General features: G+C 35.4%; 3 protein-coding genes across 5 annotated transcripts; 1 reads left to right on the top strand and 2 right to left on the bottom strand.

Moving 5' to 3' along the window:
* The first annotated feature begins 4,001 nt into the window (after window positions 1-4,001).
* On the top strand, window positions 4,002-6,052 carry LOC125202844. The gene is made up of 5 exons (XM_048101321.1): window positions 4,002-4,319; window positions 4,391-4,464; window positions 4,989-5,124; window positions 5,215-5,499; window positions 5,588-6,052. The coding sequence occupies exons 1-5, from the start codon at window positions 4,203-4,205 to the stop codon at window positions 5,846-5,848; spliced, it is 873 nt and encodes a 290-aa protein (XP_047957278.1). The 5' UTR covers window positions 4,002-4,202; the 3' UTR covers window positions 5,849-6,052.
* Window positions 6,053-9,422: 3,370 nt separating this feature from the next.
* LOC125200825 (annexin Gh1-like) lies at window positions 9,423-11,887 on the bottom strand. The gene is made up of 5 exons (XM_048098608.1): window positions 11,750-11,887; window positions 10,723-10,868; window positions 10,349-10,567; window positions 10,052-10,264; window positions 9,423-9,836 (listed from the first exon to the last, which is right to left on the bottom strand). Exons 1-5 carry the CDS (start codon window positions 11,823-11,825, stop codon window positions 9,540-9,542), a joined length of 951 nt encoding a protein of 316 aa, XP_047954565.1. The 5' UTR covers window positions 11,826-11,887; the 3' UTR covers window positions 9,423-9,539.
* A 3,041-nt stretch (window positions 11,888-14,928) lies between these two features.
* On the bottom strand, window positions 14,929-18,070 carry LOC125205442 (protein DETOXIFICATION 27-like). 3 transcript variants are annotated; one of them, XM_048104374.1, is made up of 7 exons: window positions 17,781-18,063; window positions 16,269-16,810; window positions 16,109-16,192; window positions 15,978-16,034; window positions 15,591-15,829; window positions 15,304-15,422; window positions 14,929-15,205 (listed from the first exon to the last, which is right to left on the bottom strand). In XM_048104374.1, exons 1-7 carry the CDS (start codon window positions 18,027-18,029, stop codon window positions 15,071-15,073), a joined length of 1,425 nt encoding a protein of 474 aa, XP_047960331.1. In that variant the 5' UTR covers window positions 18,030-18,063; the 3' UTR covers window positions 14,929-15,070. The 3 variants fall into 3 exon arrangements, 2 of the variants coding, with proteins under 2 accessions (XP_047960331.1, XP_047960340.1); XM_048104383.1 differs by having other exon boundaries at window positions 16,269-16,806; XR_007173758.1 differs by lacking the exon at window positions 14,929-15,205 and having other exon boundaries at window positions 15,508-15,829; window positions 17,781-18,070.
* Window positions 18,071-19,471: the final 1,401 nt, after the last annotated feature.

Below are 19,471 nucleotides of genomic sequence, written 5' to 3'. Positions count from 1 at the left end.
CCCTGTAATTAATAAACAATTAGTTACAGTTTCCGCAAGAAGATGATCCCTGACTGCTTTAAATTGATAAGGTGATCCTACTATCTCCTAGTTGATTCCACCAAAATCAATTCTCGAAATAGGTTCGCCTTCTTCTTCAGGCATATTCAGCAACTCAATGTCGTACTCCGCCTCCATCACTGCCACCCTCTCGACAAAGCAATCAACACTTTGCCGTAGACTCTGCATATCTACAGAGAAAGACAGCTGGCCTCTGACGCCTCCCGAGCTTTCGAGCTGTGGAAGAATCTGTTGAGTGTAACAAGATTCTAGTAAATCTTCGAATTCCCATATGGCCTCTTTGATTCGGTCATCCAAATCATTCACCTTCGTCCTGATCTTGCTGTACCCGGTCTCGTCCAATTTTAGCAGAACTTCCTGCAACCGAGCCATGGCATCGTAGGCCGGTTGTAAGATTTGTGGAGATGGAGGAACCAACGAAATGCGAGACGATTGTTGAATACATTGGATCGTATTCTTGAGAGAAATGGCAGCACCAAAAGCCGCCATCACCTAGTTGAAATGTGAATAATCAAACACAGCACAATAGGTGATGAAAAGGAATGATGAAGAGGAAGGAGTTGGTCACGGAAGAGTTGACAAATTGTATAATATTTTAATTCAATTATTGAAGTCAACGAGCATAGTTAATTGGAAACAAATATAAGCTGGCGGCAATAATAATGTTTTTCAATTCAAGAGCGGAATGTTTCATGGACATTGTTTTATTGCGTTGATAATTTTCATAGTATTATTATTTAGTTGTATTTTATTTAGCTATTAGGATTAATACATAGTCAGTTATTTGCATAAATTAATGGAGAGAATTAACATCTCTTAAGTTGGGCCGGTTTTATCGTGGGCTAACTCATTTTGATTTGGACTCCATTAATTTTTGGGCTGGGCCGGGTCACCTTGTCACTTGTTTTTTTGGGCCTTAGTCCTTGATGCAAAATACAAGCTGATATACGCAAGAATAAGCTTGATGAAAATCATGTTAACATACAAGAATAAGTATTGAATAACATATAGTCCAATGTTGAATAGCATTCTCAAACTACTATTTTTGCAATATTTGTATTTTTTTTTCACGTAACAAGTGAGATACCAAGACTACCCCTAATCGAATGAAAATGTTGAAGTTGAAAGGATGAGGAATTTATGGCTTTATAAGGGAATCTCTTTTGTTATGTGTTAGCTTAGTTAGCCAAGCCTTGCATTGCAAAAGAAGTTCATATAATCATCCCACTTTTTCTTTTCATACTTTCTATCACTTCTATTTGAAATAATAATTTATCACAAATACTTGTTTTTATAGAATTTATCATAAAAACTCCCTCCGTCCCACCACAAGTGATCAACTTTCCATATTAAATTGTTCTATCACAAATGATCAACTTTCTTTTTTAGCTAAAAACAAAACTTTTATCCACTCTTACCTTATTCCATCTTTCTTACTTTATTCTCTCCTTATCTCTCTTACTTTTTCTTCCCTCATACTTTACTCTCTTCACTTTAACTCAATATACTCTATCGCTTGTAATGAGGCAGAGGGAGTATTAATCATGAACATGCATGTCTCATGTGCGCACACCATATAGTGGAGCGCACAAGAGACCAGCTCTTAACCTAAATCATATCACCGACCAGACAATTCAACAACCTAGAAATTTTTTGAAAAAAATAAATTGGGAATTTCAACCTACTCCTTGACTAACTCTATCTACATTTCGTATTAAAAATTACTGGTACTATAAATTTATACTCCATATGATTATCTTAATCTTGGGTTTTGTTATACGCAATAATAATTATATGACTCACAAGGGAAAACGTTATCTCTACGTATAAGCATACGGTTTTCAAATATTATGCGTGACGTAATTGCCCTCTTCAAATTACTGGTTAATTGCTTCATCTTTTCACTTTCCTACTAAATTACGAATTAGTTGGTGTGATTAATTTATATAAAAAGTGAAGTGACTAAAAAATTGTAAATCTTCTTGAAATAAAGTCATAATAATGTACACTTATTTATCGCATTGGATGCTTCATTTACTCGAATTTAAGCGCAATAATTAATTTTAAAACACATTTAATTTACATAGTAAACATTTACATGCATTTATTTGTCATAAGTTTTAGGTAAGCTGTGAATTTGATGAATAAGAAAAGTAGAAATGATGATGAAACGATACATGGTAGTAAACTTAATTGATCTCACACTAGCATAAAAGTTTATTGAGGGATGTTATTCAATTTTCCACTATAATGTGAGTTACTATAAGTCTATATAACTCCGATTTATAAAATATCGATTCATTGCTACTGATATAGTAAAATATTTAATATATTTAATAACATAATTTTTCGTATAACTATATATACTATTTATTGGATTAAATCATCCTCTCTTTTGAAATAATAAACATAAGTACTTTATTATTTTCTTGTATAAAAATTTACAAAAATACTTTTATGATCCGTAACAACGTGAATATATTTATTTATGTTTATTAGTAAAGCTTAACTCATTTTACTAGCCACTAGAGGTTTATTAGTCAAAAGTTAAAGCACGTTTAGGAGAATTGAAAAATTGTACGAAAATGTCTCAAATATTTAATATTTTATCAAAAAATGATATACTCCTAATTCAAATCCTAGTATTTAGGTACCCAACTTCTGAAAAGTTCAATAGAATATTTTTACTGCAATTTTTAAGTGAAATAAATAGGTAAAAAAATTGGGTGCCAAGAATATAATAATATTCAAGTTGTGTTTTTTTATTTTTTATAATATGCTCTATCTGTCTCATAATAGTATACACTTTCTAATTTCGAAAATTCTTTATTTTCTAATAAGGTGAAACACATTCTCCACTAATAATAATATAGTTACTTTTTTTCTACATCTCTTATTTTACCAATTGTGCAATAAAACTCGTATCCAATCAAAAAATGCATACTCTTGTATGTGAAATGGAGGGAGACAGGGAGTGGTATTTAAGTAGTGTCAAATACTTAGACATTTTACCAATTTTTTTAGTTTTTACCTATTTAACGAGAAATGTCGTTGGAGTTGGATATATTATTATTCTTTAAATACGTGACTAAAATCTTAAACTTTAAATTGAAGCTTCCAAAATCCATAAACTTTTATTTAAAAAAAAAAGTTCCAACATTGAAACATCAAGTATTCTCTATTTTTTCACAACAATCATACTTATTTGTAGATAAAGTCATCTATTTTTCACACCCATAGCTTTTCTCCACCAAATATAACTCCGATACATCACTCTCATTCAAGAACTCGTTAACCAAACCAAATAAAGAAACCCCATTTTAAGAAAATGAAATCGAAATCACTCATAAAATGCTAGATAAACAAGTCTTCATCTTATACTCCCTATCCCACCAAAAAATTAGATATAAAAGAGGGTGACATATTGTGTCCATGTACATTGTCATAGTGATAAATTCATTAATGCCTGAGGGCAAGTGTCTTATAGTAGTAGTGTTCGATAAAATAATAAAAATAAAATACAAAATCACACACGAACAAAAATAAAACAGAAGCAAAAAAGGCTCGCAAATTTTCCCTCGTCCCATTGCCTATCCACAAAACACATGCACAAAGCGGCTCGCGTCCATCTCATTCGGCTAGCGACGTCGCGTTGCGGATGCCCTGAAATCCACACGAAGGGGCAATTTGGTAATTCCACAAAAGTCTCTTCACTTCTGCACTGTCACGTGCCATCCAAGTAGAAGCACATGCCGACCCTATAAATCGAGAGAGATAAGGCGGAATAAAGAAATTCAAAAAGCAACCCAATCGCCCCCCTCCCTCCGGTTGCCCCTCCTGCGGTTCCCTCTTTTTCGCGAAATAAATTTTGAAAAAAATAAACAGAAAAATCGAAGAGAAAATAGGACTGTTGAGCAGTATAAATAACAGTAGAGAGAGAGAGAGAGAGAGAGAGAGAGTGTTTTCTTCACAGCAGCAGCTCCAAACAAACAACAAAAATCAACAGTGAAATTTCGAGAAATTAAGGAATAATTTCAATCAGCTTCAGATCTCGAAGCTCGATTCCGTCGATTAATTATTTGCTGAGGAGTTTACTTTTTCTCCATTTAATTTTTGTTTGGAAGAATTTGTTGGTGAATTGAATGGAGAGGAGCACGCCGGTGAGGAAGCCTCACACTTCGACGGCAGATCTGCTCACGTGGTCGGAGAATCCGCCGGAAATCTCGCCGGCGCCGCCTTCCGCCGCCCGCTCTCACCAGGTACTACAATCGCCGTTTTTGAATTTTTTTTTTTAGTTTATGATTTTGAATTGGTTGAGATGAAATGACAGCCGTCGGATGGGATCAGCAAGGTGGTGTTTGGAGGTCAGGTTACTGATGAAGAAGTTGAGAGCTTGAATAAGAGGTCAGAGATCTAGCTTCGCATTTCCTTTTATTTGTTATGTACGTTACTCTATTTTTTGAATTTTATTTTTGCATAATTATGGTATGTTTCTGAAGTAAGCAATAATTTTTCTATTTGTCAATAATTTGCGTGAAATTCGGAGCTGTGGTGAGTGATAATTAAGCTATGCTGAGTTGATGTCATTGTTAATTGAAGAAAGCAGCTATGATTTGAGATCTCTGTCTTCATTTCTGGTTTTGTTGTAGTGATCGTCAAGATCGAATGACTTAAAAGGCTGAAAAGGTTGAAAATTTGAATCTTGTGCAGGTTATTAGATCAAATTTATGATGAATTCAATCATCTCTTGTAGATCTTTTTGTAAATTAGACATTTTCAAGTGAAAAAAATGAATTAAATGTGAAGATTAGATATTGGTGTTGATATGTTTTGCTTTCTGTATATGTGAAGATATCTTGAAAATGTTCATGGCCTATGTTCATGTTTTGGTAGAAACCTTCTCCCTTCTAAATATTTGGATTTTTCAGGAAGCCGTGTTCCGGTTATAAGATGAAGGAAATGACTGGCAGTGGTATTTTTAAAGGCAAAGGAGAGAATGGATTGTCGGAAACTGATGAAGCCGAAGAAACTTCAGCCAACAAAACTGGACTGCGTATGTATCAGGTACTTCTTCCGCTGTTTCTAGCTTATTTATATCCATAAATTTGAGGTTATGCGATTCTGATCTCGTCTGAATTGATATTTGGATACTAGCAAGCATTGTCGGGAGTCAGTCACATCTCCTTTGGTGATGAAGATACAGTTTCTCCCAAGAAACCAGCCACTCTTCCTGAAGTTGCTAAGCAGCGAGAGCTGAGCGGAAATCTAGAGAGCGAATCTGAAGCTAAATTACAAAAGCAACTGTCGGATGCCAAGAACAAGGAGCTCAGTGGCAACAACATCTTTGCTCCTCCTCCTGAAATCAAAGCCCGCCCCTTGGGTGCTCGAGCCTTGGCATTACGAGAGAGCATAACAATTGGAGAACATGCTTCTAACAATGTAAGTGTGCAACTCTCCATTCTGTGTTTATTATGAACCAAGAATCTCTGCATATGTAATCATGTATTCGATTACTGTGTTCATAAAGGGTGCTGGCAATGGTGTTTCGACCGGGGAGCCTCTGAAAACAGCAAAGAAGATACCTGACCAGAAATTCTCAGAGCTCTCGGGCAACAACATCTTCAAAGGGGACGGGGCAGCTGCATCGGCCGAGAAGCCACTTAGCTCGGCAAAGCTGCGGGAGATGAGCGGGAGCAACATCTTCTCTGACGGGAAAGTGGAGTCCCGCGACTATTTTGGAGGCGTGCGCAAGCCACCCGGCGGGGAAAGCAGCATTGCCCTGGTGTAACTTGTTAGGTCCTAACCTCAATTGTTTTCTCTCCACCTGTTAATTTGCATCTTGATTATCTTATTTAAATGGGGGATTGTGCTCTGCTCTTGATTTTCTACTTGTGTTGTGGGTTTTGGTTTGTCTTAGGTTTGATTAACATGTTCTAGACGTTTTTTCGTACAAAAAAAAAAAGCAGTTGGCTAATTGAGTTGTTTATGTCAATATGTATTTGTGCTGTAGTTTTCATTTCTAGTCCTCTTTGTGTTATTACTCATATAATAATAATTATCTTATTATTGAGTTAAGTAAATTTATATGAGATTATCTAAGATTGGAATTTTGCGACATTATTTACGATTAATTCTGTGATTCGGAGTAGAGGTCAAAACTAAATTTTGTGCCATATTTTTCTTATTATTGAGTTATTAGAGTAATAAGTGAATTGATCCAAGATGATCTAAGATTGGTTTTACTCTTAATTTTGTCACACGAGAGGTCAAGACTTAAGAGGCGATCTACTTGCATTGTTTATAAAGTACTACTCTCTCCGTTCCATAGTAATAGAATTATTTTGCCATTTTGGTATGTTCCATAGTAATAGTATCATTTTTCTATTTTGGTACATTTCGTAGTAATAGAGTCATTTCTCTTTTAGTTAAAAGTTCACATTTTTTCACACCTACTTTACTCTTTCTTACTTTTTTTCTCTCTTCATCTCTTTATCTTTTTTATTTTTCACTTTATTCTTTCATTATTTAATTCATTTAGCACAATTTTTTTTAATCTCTGTGTGAAAAAAAAATGTCTCATTACTATGAAACGAAGAGAGTAGTTTAGTTATGAAGAAATTCTTTTTCTTGGTAAATTAAAAAGAAGTTGAAATGAGATATTGGGTACAATATTATATTTACAATGTAAAAATTTCTTCATAAGTTGGGGTATCTTTGTTGAAGTTGCTGACAAACTATAATGATGCAAGACATTTATTTCACTTAAATTGAATCTCTTACAATTTGTCAGAAAATATTGTTGCACGCATTTTGTGACTGAGATAATGTGCCACAGTTTGTCTGAAACTGCCAGCAACAGTCATTTCGTGGAGTAAATAAATGACTGTATGCAGCAATCATCCATTCAGAGTAGGCAACCAAGAATAGATTAAAGTATGAATAGAACAAATTGTAGCTTGGTCTCGTGCAATAAATATAAAAAAATGAAATTATTATTTCTTCATTAATATTGTTCATATACTAGGTAACTACAAATAACACAGAAACATATACTCCATTAATTGAGTCATTTTTCCTACTTTGAGAAATTTCAAAATAATTGAATCATTCTATTTTTGACAAAAATAAAGACTTTCTATTACTTTATTCTCTATTTATCTCTCTTATTATCTCTCTTATTTTACTCTCTCTTATTTTATTCATCATCCATTTAACACTTTAATTCTTAAATTCCGTCAAAAGAAATGCCTCCCTCTATTAACGAAAAACGGAGGAAAAATGGAGGAAGTAATAGAATACACTCTGATATGCAGCACATTCTCACTGCACGCGTTACCCACAATGCAAACACTATACATTCACAATTTCACACCCCTACACACCACTTGCCCATGCCCACACACTATTGTGTCTTACAATGTGGGTGCGTCAATTGTTATGTGTATTGTGTGTTTTGTCTTTGAAATATGTTTATTGTACACAATTATTTAAAAAAAATAATTATAGAATTCAAATTTAAAAATAAAAAATTTGGAATTGGAATATGCGTAATATAGTACTCCTAAATTTGTGTAATGTAATTTTATCAAAATTTAAAATAAAGAGGAATAAGAACGGAATGATACGGAGAATTGAATAGTTATTCTTAAACAAAAGATTATACTGTCAAGCAAATAAATTGAATAGAGGTAGAAATCATGGTTCTATTGTCTGGTCCCATCAAACGATTTCACGACTATTTAATCTCAAGTAATCGAGAAAATTGTTTCCAAATAAAATACTCCCTCCGTCCTATTGAAGATGACTCACTTTCCTTTTTATTTTGTTCCAATTAAGATGATCCATTACTTAAAATGGAAACACCTTTATCTCTACTTTATTCCGTCTCTCTTACTTTACTCTCTCCTCTCAACACACAAAATAAATTTGCATAAAATTCCGTGCCACCCAAATGAGTCATCTTCGTTGGGACGGAGGGAGTATAAAGATTTCATATCCATCTCTGTTCAAATAAAATCGGATTTCGTAAAGGATTGCTGCATTACTCCCAAATTATGTGAAGTATCATTGACAATTTGACCTTGTTTATTCTAGCATTTTCTTCCAATACGTATTTTTTTTTCCAATGCTTAATTAAATGCATAAATAAATTACTTTTTTTTTTACACCAAATGTAAGATATTATTCAACTAAATCCATAACGCTTACATCGCGAATAAAAATAGGACTGCAATTTAACCAAAACTTGCGCTCAGCTATAGAACCAGATGCCCGAGCAAGCGTGTGGGCAACTTGATTCGCTGATCGCCTTACGAACCTCATAGAGGATCCGGAGACCTCTTTCAAAAGCTGATGACAATCTTCTACTACTGCCCCAAAGATAGATTCATCCTTCCGTAAGCTTGTCACTGCGAGTACTACCGTTTGGGCATCCATCTCAATCTCTATCTCCTTCCATCCCTCTGTTTTGATCCACCTCAGCACCTCTCTCAAGCTAAGGAGCTCGGCCATAGATGGGTCAGCCATCCTTCCCACCTGTCTACACATCGCCGCTACCACCGTCCCTTCAAAATCTCGAACAACCGCCCCACAACCAACTTTTCTCTGGCTCTCTAACACAGCAGCATCTACGTTGCATTTTAGCACACCATTCCGCGACTTCACCCATTTTTCCTCCAAGTGAAGTCTCTCCGCCCGTGCACCAATGTCATTTTGAACCTGAGCTTCTCTCCAAGCCGCCAGACAGCTACGGGCTGCACCAATAATTCCCGCAGCTAACCCATTCTCATTTCGCCATATAATTTTGTTTCTATTAAACCATATTTGCCATAGCACTACTATTACTTCTTCAATCTCCACCTCTAGATCACCACTCACTATTTTTTCCAACCAATCAATAAACCCCCTTTCACCTGGCAAGATTAACGGCCGCTTCATTCCATACATGTGCCCTCTCAAATAAATTACTCCCTCCGTCCCGGAGTATTAGACTCGCTTCTTTTGGGCACATGATTTAAGGAATTGATATTTAAATAGTTAAAGTAGGGAGAATAAAGTATGAGAGAGAGAAAAAGTAGGGGAGAAAAGAGAGAAAAAAGTAGGTGGAGAATAAAATAAGATAGATGTTTTTTGCTAAAAAAGGAAACGAGTCTAATATGTTGGGACATCCCAAAAAGGAAAGTTGGACTAATACCTTGGGACGGAAGAAGTACTTTTTTTCTCAAATAAACCAATTTTTAGTTTTACAAAATTTGGTTGCATAAACTTATTGTATTATTTTATGTTAGTCTTATGCCTCATAAATATTATCTAATCATCAAATCATCATATTGCAAGAAAAAGAGATCGAGAACAAAAGTTCGTAATCACACAACATTATTCATCAGCTCATAACAAAAACACCAGTGCAGAAACATAGCAAACAAGAACAAGATACACGAGTTCAAAGAAGCCTTTTATTCTGATACATCTCCCGAATCTCATTCTTCGACATGCCCGATGAGGGTCAGCAGCATCTTCTCGTAGTCGCCACGGGTGTCTTTACAGATGGCTTTGTCGAGGGGCACGCTGTTCCGTTTCTCGTATATTTCCTTAATGGCCTGCATGTCCACCTCTGCCCTTGTCGCGACCACCCTGGTCAGGGCCCCCTCGTCCGTCCCTAGCTTGTTGATTGCAAGGCGGAGCACCTTCTCGAAGTACTTCTCCGGGTAGACCAAACACTTCACCGCAGCCCTCAGTAGCGTGAGGAACTCGTCTTTAGGGTCTTCTTTCAGGTCCTGTCCGTTAGAAAGGTAACTTCAGAGTTCGGAAATAAAGGCACGAATATGACAAAACAAACACAATCCTAAATACATATGCACGGAGCCTACAATCGTGAGTTGGATTCGTTTCCTTTCAGACCCATACTCAACACTCAAGAATACAACACTTGCATAATCTTGCGTTAATGTGACTAGGAAAGTAGGAAATGAAAACTTTGAGTTGAAGAAACCTTGTTCACGTCGTTGCCAAACTCATTTTTGTATTGGTTGAGTGTCGCATTGATCTGCGCCTTGCTCCTCGTGGTCAAGATTCTGATGATGTCATCACAGCTGTATTCCTTTGCAGTGATCTTCTCACGCAGGATCTTGGCTTCCGATTTAGCAAGATGGAGGTTCACGTCGTCTCCACTGTAACGGTATGAGCTCACCAAGGGCACCAAGAGCTAAAATTTTTCAACAAACCATATTCACATGTTAGTATGAAAAATGGCGCCTCTGTTTCTGTATTATGAGATTGAGCAATTCACCTTGCGGAAGTCTCCTTTCGTGTGATAAGCAACGTCCTCCTCGAGAGATTTCTTGTAACGAGCGTGATAGGCTTCCCTTGCGAGAATCAGATCCTTTGGAGACCTCGTGCAACAAATCTCCACGAGGATCCGGTTGCTCGCTGTCCACTTCTTCGTTGCCTCGTTAGCTAAGTAGGCATCACGCTCTGGAGGGTCCAGTGCCAACAACAACACAACTCTCTGGAATCGAGCAACGAGAAAATAAAAATGTATAATTAGATTACTCTTTGCTATTGAACAATGTTAAGCTCTTTATTCACTTGATCATCAATAAAAACCACTTAACAAAAAGCAATCAAAAATCGATACAGAAATGAAAAATGGTAGACTCAAACCTCAAAGTCATTTGAGAGTTCCTTGTCCAAAGCTTTGAGCAGATCTTCACCATAAGTCTCGGCATAACATTGTCTGATCAGCTTCCGTTGGCTGGCATTTCTACGACCCAAAATCGATATGATCAAGTCCTCGTTGGTTCCCCATCCTACACGTACATTTCAATGCATACAAATTGCAAGGAAAGTCAGCATTATCAATCAAAAAAATTGCAATCGAACAAGATACGAAGATCAAAGAATAGTTTAACACAATTCGTAAGCAACCAAAGAATTCGAAAAGATGAACACATGATCACACAAAACAACATCAGATGTATCACAGTTTCCTTTCCAGTTGATGATCGGCCTACAAATAATCGACAAACTCTGATCTCAACTAAATACAAAGATCAAAGACGAAAGCAGGACAACACTAAACAAGCCAAAAAGATCAACGTACGATCACTCGCATTCTTCTTCCCGATTAAGGTCTAAACAACCTTTCATCAGTAATCAGCTTAAAATCAACACACAGACTTTGCACTTAATTAGAAACGAAGATCTTAGACGATCAACATACGATCGCACAAAACTCATCATATTCTTCCTTCCAATTAAGTTCTAAACAAAAAACTTCAATCAACGATGATCAGCCTCTAAAATCGGGCGATGATCCATCACATCCTTTCTACCAATCGAGATCTACAAAACTCTCATCACAGATCGGTCAAACTGTAATCACACTCAGCAAAATCAAATTCATATCTACATTTTCCCCCTTCTCAAAGTAAAATCAAACATTTCCGATTTAACTAGCAATCATCACTTCTCACTAGCTGATCAACTCTCACATAAACAGAGAAACTCGCCACAGCAAACATATATTTGTCAATCGCAAACAGATCATCGTAGATCAAAGCAATAAATAAGTGATCGGAGCTACGCACATCAAGTTGGACTCAATCGGAAGCAAAACAATCAAATGAGGCAACTAAGAAGCAATTAATCATCCAATCGAAGATCAGAGAAAATGTTGATGGAGTCAAACCTGAGAATGCCTTGTGCAGCTGCTCGCAGTCTTCGGAGACTGGGGGGACCTGAGCTGGAACGCAGAGAGTCGACATTGTTTGATATTGAGAGAGAGTGAATGATTTGTGTGTGTGAAGAGAGGGAAATTATATAAGGGAAATAATGCATCGGTGTCCAAATTATATTATTTTCTAAATATTTTTTTACTCAAGAGCATCCACAATGGATGCCCGATCACGCGCCCGATCGGCCGAGATCGGGCTCGGGCGTGGTCGGGCATCCATTGCAGCCCTCGGTCACGCCCGAGCGCGACCGATAGTTCGGTCGCGACCGATCCCGAGCCCGATCGATCGGGCGTGAGATCGGGCGCCCATTGCAGGTCGTTGCCCGAGCCCTATCATTTTCCTTTTTTTTTATTTTTATTTTTATAAATTATATAAATCCTAATTAAAAACACTATAAATACTCCATTTTTCTTCACTTTTCACACACCAAATTTAGATGACTAGTTTGGTTTTTTTTAATTTAGTATTTTAGTTTTAATGTAGTTTTTTTTTAAGCTAAGTATATGATGTAGTTTCACTTTAAATTAAGTAATGTAGTTTTTTATTTTTTGCATTTATGGTATTTAATATAATATATTTTGGTATTTTAGTTTAAATAAAAATAAAATTAAAAAATAATGATTTAAAATTGAAATGAAAAGTGGATAAGAGATAGGGCATGCACTAGGGCTCCACCATTGCAGAAAGATAGGGCATGCTAACGTGGCAACCATTAGGACTCTCAATAGGGCTTCAACTAGGGAATCCATTGTGGATGCCCTAATGTTGTTCTTTATTTTTTCTATCATGTGAATAAAGTCATAATATGGTGATGGATTCAATATTTAAAATCTAGGTAGGTAAATTGTTGGAAAGAAAATAGAAGATTGGTTAAATTTTCATCAGCTCAATAATTTTGAAAATTAACTAGAATAATAGTAATAGAGTTTGGCTTTGTACATAATTATTCCGTGATGAATATTTTTAATGAAATTATATTTGATAGGTAAGTCATATATAGGTGGGTGTTATCGCTTATGAATAAGACAATATTGTCCGAAATAATTTGCTTGAAAAATACGAACAATAGATTACATATAAAACACTAAAAAAATTTCATGATAAGATTATAAAGACAAGTTATGGAACGAAACAAAATTTGACCAAACTTTGTGATTTTAGTTTCAATTTACTCTTAATTTTGTGAATTGTGTTACTAATATATTTTTTTCCTAAATGTTGTTACTTTTTATGATTTTTTTCTATATTTTGTTACTTTATTATGATTTTTTTGGATGTTGTTACTTTAATATGTTTGTCTATGTTTTTTTACTTTATTATATGCATAAAGTCATAATATGATGATGTGATTCAATATTTAAATAATCAAATAGTTTGGTGATTGTTGTTAGGGTTTAATTAGTGTATTATTAATGATCACATCAATATTTTGGAGGGGCTTTTCTTTATTAGAAAATTCCACGTGGCACGATTAATGCGCGCCACTTTCATTCATGATAAAATCCGTCCAAATGAAAACGAAGGCCTAATTTGTCATAGCATTTGCTGACGTGGGGCCACAATGATTAATGATAATTTAAAAGTAGTAAAAAGGTCGACTAATCAATGAAATTGTTAGGTCCACATGGATTTTGTTTTTGAGAGATATGTTAATTTTTTAAAAGTGAATTAAGAATAATATCTCATTTATTTTGAGATTAACGTCCTGCAGAAATAACTTATGGGTTGATGACTAGAACATTTCATATTTTGATCGAATGAAAAATGTCTTAGCTAGAAAAGACAAAACTCATGTATGTGAGAGCGTGATACGAGCTTTGTCGTATTGAGGTGTTGATCGGCGATCAGATAAAGTTGTGCACGGGAGAAGACATGGGCGAATCTATGTAGTGTGTTAGTGGGGCATTTGCCCCTCCTCAGAAAATATATATCAATGCTATTTTTTTAAAAATTTACTTATGATTCTCTCTTAAATGCCCTTTCTCAATATTTCAAAATTTGTTGATAATATATTTTTGCCTTCTCACATCAGTTCCTGGCTTCGGCCCTGGGAGAAGATCTCGTTGGACAGAGCTGTAGAGGGGTTTGTGAACTTTAAGTTTAAGAAAATAATTAAATAGTATTCTTATCATTATTGATTGTCAATTATGAAATATTCCCACATAGTATTTAATTTATAATGTGTGGGGAGTGGGGACATAAAACTTACTCACTAAAGATTTCTCCTCAAGATCGATACTACCACCATCATGAGCTATGTCTTATGTCTGTAGTACTAGAATGGTTTGAAGAAGTCATAAAATTATCAGAAGACAATGTATTGGGTGAAAACTTATCATACTCAAATATTATAATCATGAGTACTTTATTTTGTTAAAGAACAAACACTTGTTCTCAATACAGATTTGTGTTCAATAAAGTTGGCGGATCCAAGATTCTTGATTTGAGGGTTCGATAAAGTGTAACAACAATACATTACTTCAAAATTTGAGTGATCGATTTTCTTCTCTTTATTCTGTTTTTAAAATAAAATCTTGTTTTAAATTTTTTGCTTAAGAAACTTTATCGTATATAAAAAATGATTATTGAAAAAAAATATTTTAGTTTTTGCAGAATATTTTATTTTTATTAAAAGCCATCTTTTCATTTATTCGCGAAAAATTTTCAATTACTTTCATAAAAAAAAAAAAAAAAGACATAGCATCCTAACATTTTCTATAGAATTTATTTCTCATATTTATATCAAAAATATTTATTATATATTTATGTATTATGATTTGAAATTTGTATAAAGAAAAAATACAAATTTAAGAAAACAAAGCCATAAGAAAGCTACAAATGAGTGAAAAAAAATGTACCAAAGAGTAGAAATAAAAATAAAAACGTCAAAATAGATCCATAAAAGAGATTAAAAAAGATTACAAATGAGTGAAAAGACAATGTAACAAAGAGTAAAAAGGTTTTTGCAGAGCATGTTGCATACAAAGGATGATGAAGAATTCAATCTGATTTATATCCTTCTGAACAAATTTCAGAGGGTTGATAGAATTATATCCTCACTTTTTTTATACACTAACCAACATGTATTTAGGCTTCAACTTTGTAAATTTTATTGGATTCATGAACTGAAAAATTATGAAAAAAAATCTTGATATAGAAAGTTCATCACTGTGTCACTGTTACAAAAAGCCAAAGTTGACATAATATATCGTTGTAATACTCTGTCACCGGGTGCCCGGAAAACCCAATCTCCGTTCTTTAGGACCGGGAGTCATTCATGAGGTCCGGTGGTGGACGGAGGAGTTGCAACTATGGACTTTCACCGCCTTTCCCCAAGGGTGCCTAACCGTGACGATGGACAGTATCAGCGTCTGGACTATCGTCCCACAGATCATCCCGGCCCATATGCCCTGCGAAACCACTTGAGATATTAGCCTGATTCTTTTACAGATTCAACAATGTCTATTCAATTCTGAGAAATGGCCTTTTTATTAAAAAGACATTATACCTCTAAGCCAAAATGAAGATACCATCCCAAGAAGATCCCGAGAGGTACCCCAACGATGTAGTAGCTCCCGATGTTAATGTACGCAACCCACACTTGCCAACCGGATCCAACGGCTACACCTGAAAATCCAAGATTCGAGACTAATGATGTATCCTGTATTAACATTCACAATTCATGACTTCAGGTGGAAGGATTGTTACAGACCAATCAGGAGAACTGGTTCCAAAAGACTGGCCTATCAAAAGATGAATAGAGGAACAAAAGATGAGGCTAATTGGATTCCACACCTGAAAGAATGGGTTGAATGCAGTTGAATAGAATGGTTATTGCCAGTAACAAGGCTAGCTCCTCGACCATCGAGATCACAGACGAGCTAGATATGAAGATCATTGCAATCTTGTCCGGGAAGGCGATGATTATTACAAAGAACAGGAAACCGATCAACAGAGAGTTGAAGACGGAAACTTTAGCAGCAAGCTTTGCAGAGTTTTCATTCCCGGCTCCAATTTCACACGCTACACGGATCCTGAGTTCATCGGGGAGGGATACTCAAATGAAAATGGAACTGAGACACGTATCTTTATCGAAGAAAAACAAGCAAACGAAACAAACCAGTGAGCAAGAAGTGTATGATAGTGTTGTAAAGATGCAACAAATAGAAAGGCTTAACGTACCCCGTTGCTGCATATAGCCCCATCGGAATCATGGACTCCCAACCGTAGAAGCTCATGCTGTCAGACACCAAGAAAACATCAATATAAACACGAAAACAAGAAAATCACGAGAAGAATCATTATCCACCAACCATATAGACAAGGCATCGACAGCAACCTCCGCCCCTTTGATGCTCGAGACGAGAACAAGCATCCTGAAGTAAAAATTCTCCAACCTGAAAATGTTAGACTCCGAAGATGAGTAAAGATTGTTCTACTCAAGAAGGGATTGCACGGGATTTGGGAGCATACGCGAGCATGACACCAGAAGCTAGAGACAGTTTAAAGAAATCCCAGAGGTCATCGAAAGCCTCCCTCGAGAAGCCAGTCCAAGAAGTAGGACACCAACCACAGACACTATAGATGAACATCCCCACAACAGACATCCACCACGAGAAATCGAGGGTGAGGGCTATCCCCACAATGCCAACCCTCATGTTATAAACGAAAATCCAACTTATTACCACGTGTAGAACAAGCACCGCACCACAGACCCAAGCAACAACGCACGTCTTCAACTGGCACTGCAAGAACCTTGTCAGAGTGAACTGGAACGCGAAGCTCAAGTGCATAGGGATCAGCCATAACGCCACCTGACCCGCCAGCTCTGCTAATGGCGCCGGCTGCCCCACAAGCTTCAGCATTGGTTCGAGAAAAATGAAGAGAGGTAGAAGAGCTATTGAGCTTAGAAACAACACCACCCACGAGCGTTGCAGATATATGCCCAACAGGTGGTATTGCTTTCCTCCGTAGGCTTGTCCACACAGCATCTCAAGCACACTAGCCATTCCTAGCTAATAACGAGGAGTCATGCTTCGAATATCGATAATCTTAATCGAGAGCGGATAAATGCAATTTTTAACTTGTTTTAGACAGCCACATGACATGAAGAACCATTCAGGAGTTTCTGTTGGCAAAGCTATTAACTTAAATTAAGAATCTTGAACTCAAATTCGCAGCAAGTTAATGAAATTAAGAATCTTGAACTCAAATTCGCAGCAAGTTATTGAAATTAAGAGTCTTGAACTCAAATTTGCTGCAAGTCATAGAAATTAAGAATCTTGGACTCAAACTTGCAGCAAGTTATTGAAATTAAGAATATTGAACTCAAATCTGCAGCAAGTTATTGAAATTAAGAATCTTGAACTCAAATTTGCTGCAAGTCATTGAAATGAAGAATCTTGGGCTCAAATAGTATGATGCAATTTATAGAAATTGAGAATCTTGAACTCAAATTTGCAGCAAGTTATAGAAATTAAGAATCTTGAACTCAAATTTTCTGCAAGTCATAGAAATGAAGAATCTTGGACTCAAATATGATGCAATTTATAGAAATTGAGAATCTTGAACTCAAATTTGCTGCAAGTCATAGAAATGAAGAATCTTGGGCTCAAAATATGATGCAATTTATAGAAATTGAGAATCTTGAACTCAAATTTGGTGCAAGTCATAGAAATCAAGAATCTTGGATTCACATTTGATGCAAGTTATAGAAATTAATAAGCCTGGATTCAAATCTGCTACAACTTATCTATATTAAGAATCTTGAACTCAAATATGGTGCAAGTCACAGAAATTAACAATCTTGGGCTCAAATTTGCTGAAATCCATAGGAAAGAAGGAACAAAAACATCACATTACCACAAACACACACTAAACACTAAAATTAACATTGGTAATGAGACATCAAGCTCAGATTTTTAACCTTAAATAAACAGCTATTGGGAGCTAAAAGGGACAAAAGAAACTGAAGAAATGGGATACCAAGAAGCCGAAGGTGATGGCGATGATGACGGTGGTGACAATGGAGATGGCGGCGAGCTGGTTCTGGCCGAGGTGGCCGGCGAGAGATTGGGTGATGATAGTGAGAGAAAACATAGCCAATCGGCAAAAGATTGAGGGGGCTGCTATTTGCCATAGCTTCTTCAACTCTTCCTTCACACTTCCTGGCGGGATTGGGATTGGGATTGGGAGTAGCAAGGGCTGCTTCGGATCAGAGTTTACTTCCTCCATCGATGCTTCATGGAACTATCATTTAAAAAAGTCATCTTTAATTGTGCACCAGCACTAAAGATTTTTTTTCTTATTTTGATATTTTGGTGCTAAAATTGTTTAATGCTATAAACTGGAATACTCCCTCCGTCCCACATTTATAGTCATATTTAATTAGGACACGAGTTTTAAGAAATTAGTGGAGGGTGTAATAAATGAAGTGAGATGGAAGAGTGAGATGGTGGAGTGTGTAATAAATGAAGTGAGATGAAGGAGTGTGTAATAAATTAAGTGAGTTGGTTGAAGGTGGGTCCCTTGTTGACTTTTTGGTTTTTATTTTTGTTTTGGTTTATTTTTATGTTCATAATGACATTTGGGTATAATTTTAGTGAATAATGGGGTAAAATTTTATGTCCAAATATGGAAAATTTTAAATGTGACTATAAATAGACTTTTGTGGCAAAATGTGACTATAAAACTGGGACGAAGGGAGTATTTCTTTCAGTCCACATTAATGAATTATTTGTCTTTGTTGAGAAAAAAAAGAGAGAAAAGGTTTTTAGAATATACAGTAGGTCCTTTTTTTGTATTCTCTAGTTTTATACCTACGCATAAGATCTTTAATTTAGTTTATATTAAATCCAATTTATAAAAAAATAACCAATATTTACACTACATAATATAATAATTATGATTGAAATTAGTTAATAGAATATATATGAAGTTCACTTACTAAAAATAATAAAAGAAAAAAGAGATAATTAGTGGAGATCAAACAAGTGTCAAAATGGACAATTAATGAAGATCGAAGGAAGTATCATTTAAATGAAATAATACAATATAGTTTCATTGTCTAAATCATGACGTCATATGATTGACGTCCGATAATATCACGTAAATAAATTATCAATTTATGTCAATGTCTAGTTTGCAAAATCAGAATAAATCAATAGTTTGATTGTAAAATAAGAACATATTAATCTATATTTGTTGTTTTACGTATTATTTTTAACACAAGTATGCAAAATAAAAATTTATCGAAATTTATAGGAAAATAGTACTCCCTCCGTCCCAGATTAAGAGTCACTTTTTGCCATAAAAGTCCGTCCCAATTTAAGAGTCACTTTTAGAATTTTTCATATTTGGTCATACAATTTTACCCCATTCTTCGTCAAAATTACATCCAAATGCCATTATCCACATTAAAATAAACCAAAACAAAAATCAAAAGTCAAAAGGGACCCACCTTCAACCAACTCTACCATCTCACTTCATTTATTACACACTCTACTATCCCACTTCATTTATTACACATTCCACTATCTCACTTCATTTATTACACACTACATCTTTTTTTTTTAAAACAAGTATGCAAAATCAAAATTTATCGAAATTTATAGGAAAATAATTGTTTTTAAGGATGCTTTTATTCTTTAACTAAAATGAAGACATGACATTACTTT

The sequence above is a fragment of the Salvia hispanica genome, chromosome 1 (assembly GCF_023119035.1).
Source record: "Salvia hispanica cultivar TCC Black 2014 chromosome 1, UniMelb_Shisp_WGS_1.0, whole genome shotgun sequence".
NCBI classification, from domain to species: Eukaryota; Viridiplantae; Streptophyta; class Magnoliopsida; order Lamiales; family Lamiaceae; genus Salvia; species Salvia hispanica.
Note: the sequence above shows the minus strand (reverse complement) of the source record. Positions and strands in the feature narration are given on the sequence as shown.

Excerpts from the sequence above, each read along its gene's own strand:
- LOC125202844 (XM_048101321.1), top strand. The coding sequence starts at position 4,203 with ATGGAGAGGAGCACGCCGGTGAGGAAGCCTCACACTTCGACGGCAGAT. Across the intron at positions 4,320-4,390 it reads CCGCCGCCCGCTCTCACCAG|CCGTCGGATGGGATCAGCAA; the intron begins GTACTACAATCG and ends ATGAAATGACAG. Across the intron at positions 5,125-5,214 it reads CTGGACTGCGTATGTATCAG|CAAGCATTGTCGGGAGTCAG; the intron begins GTACTTCTTCCG and ends TTTGGATACTAG.
- LOC125200825 (XM_048098608.1), bottom strand. The coding sequence starts at position 11,825 with ATGTCGACTCTCTGCGTTCCAGCTCAGGTCCCCCCAGTCTCCGAAGAC. Across the intron at positions 10,265-10,348 it reads CGAAAGGAGACTTCCGCAAG|CTCTTGGTGCCCTTGGTGAG; the intron begins GTGAATTGCTCA and ends GAAAAATTTTAG. Across the intron at positions 9,837-10,051 it reads TTGGCAACGACGTGAACAAG|GACCTGAAAGAAGACCCTAA; the intron begins GTTTCTTCAACT and ends TCTAACGGACAG.
- LOC125205442 (XM_048104374.1), bottom strand. The coding sequence starts at position 18,029 with ATGGAGGAAGTAAACTCTGATCCGAAGCAGCCCTTGCTACTCCCAATC. Across the intron at positions 16,193-16,268 it reads GCTTCTGGTGTCATGCTCGC|GTTGGAGAATTTTTACTTCA; the intron begins GTATGCTCCCAA and ends TAACATTTTCAG. Across the intron at positions 15,830-15,977 it reads GGGCTATATGCAGCAACGGG|GATCCGTGTAGCGTGTGAAA; the intron begins GTACGTTAAGCC and ends CGATGAACTCAG.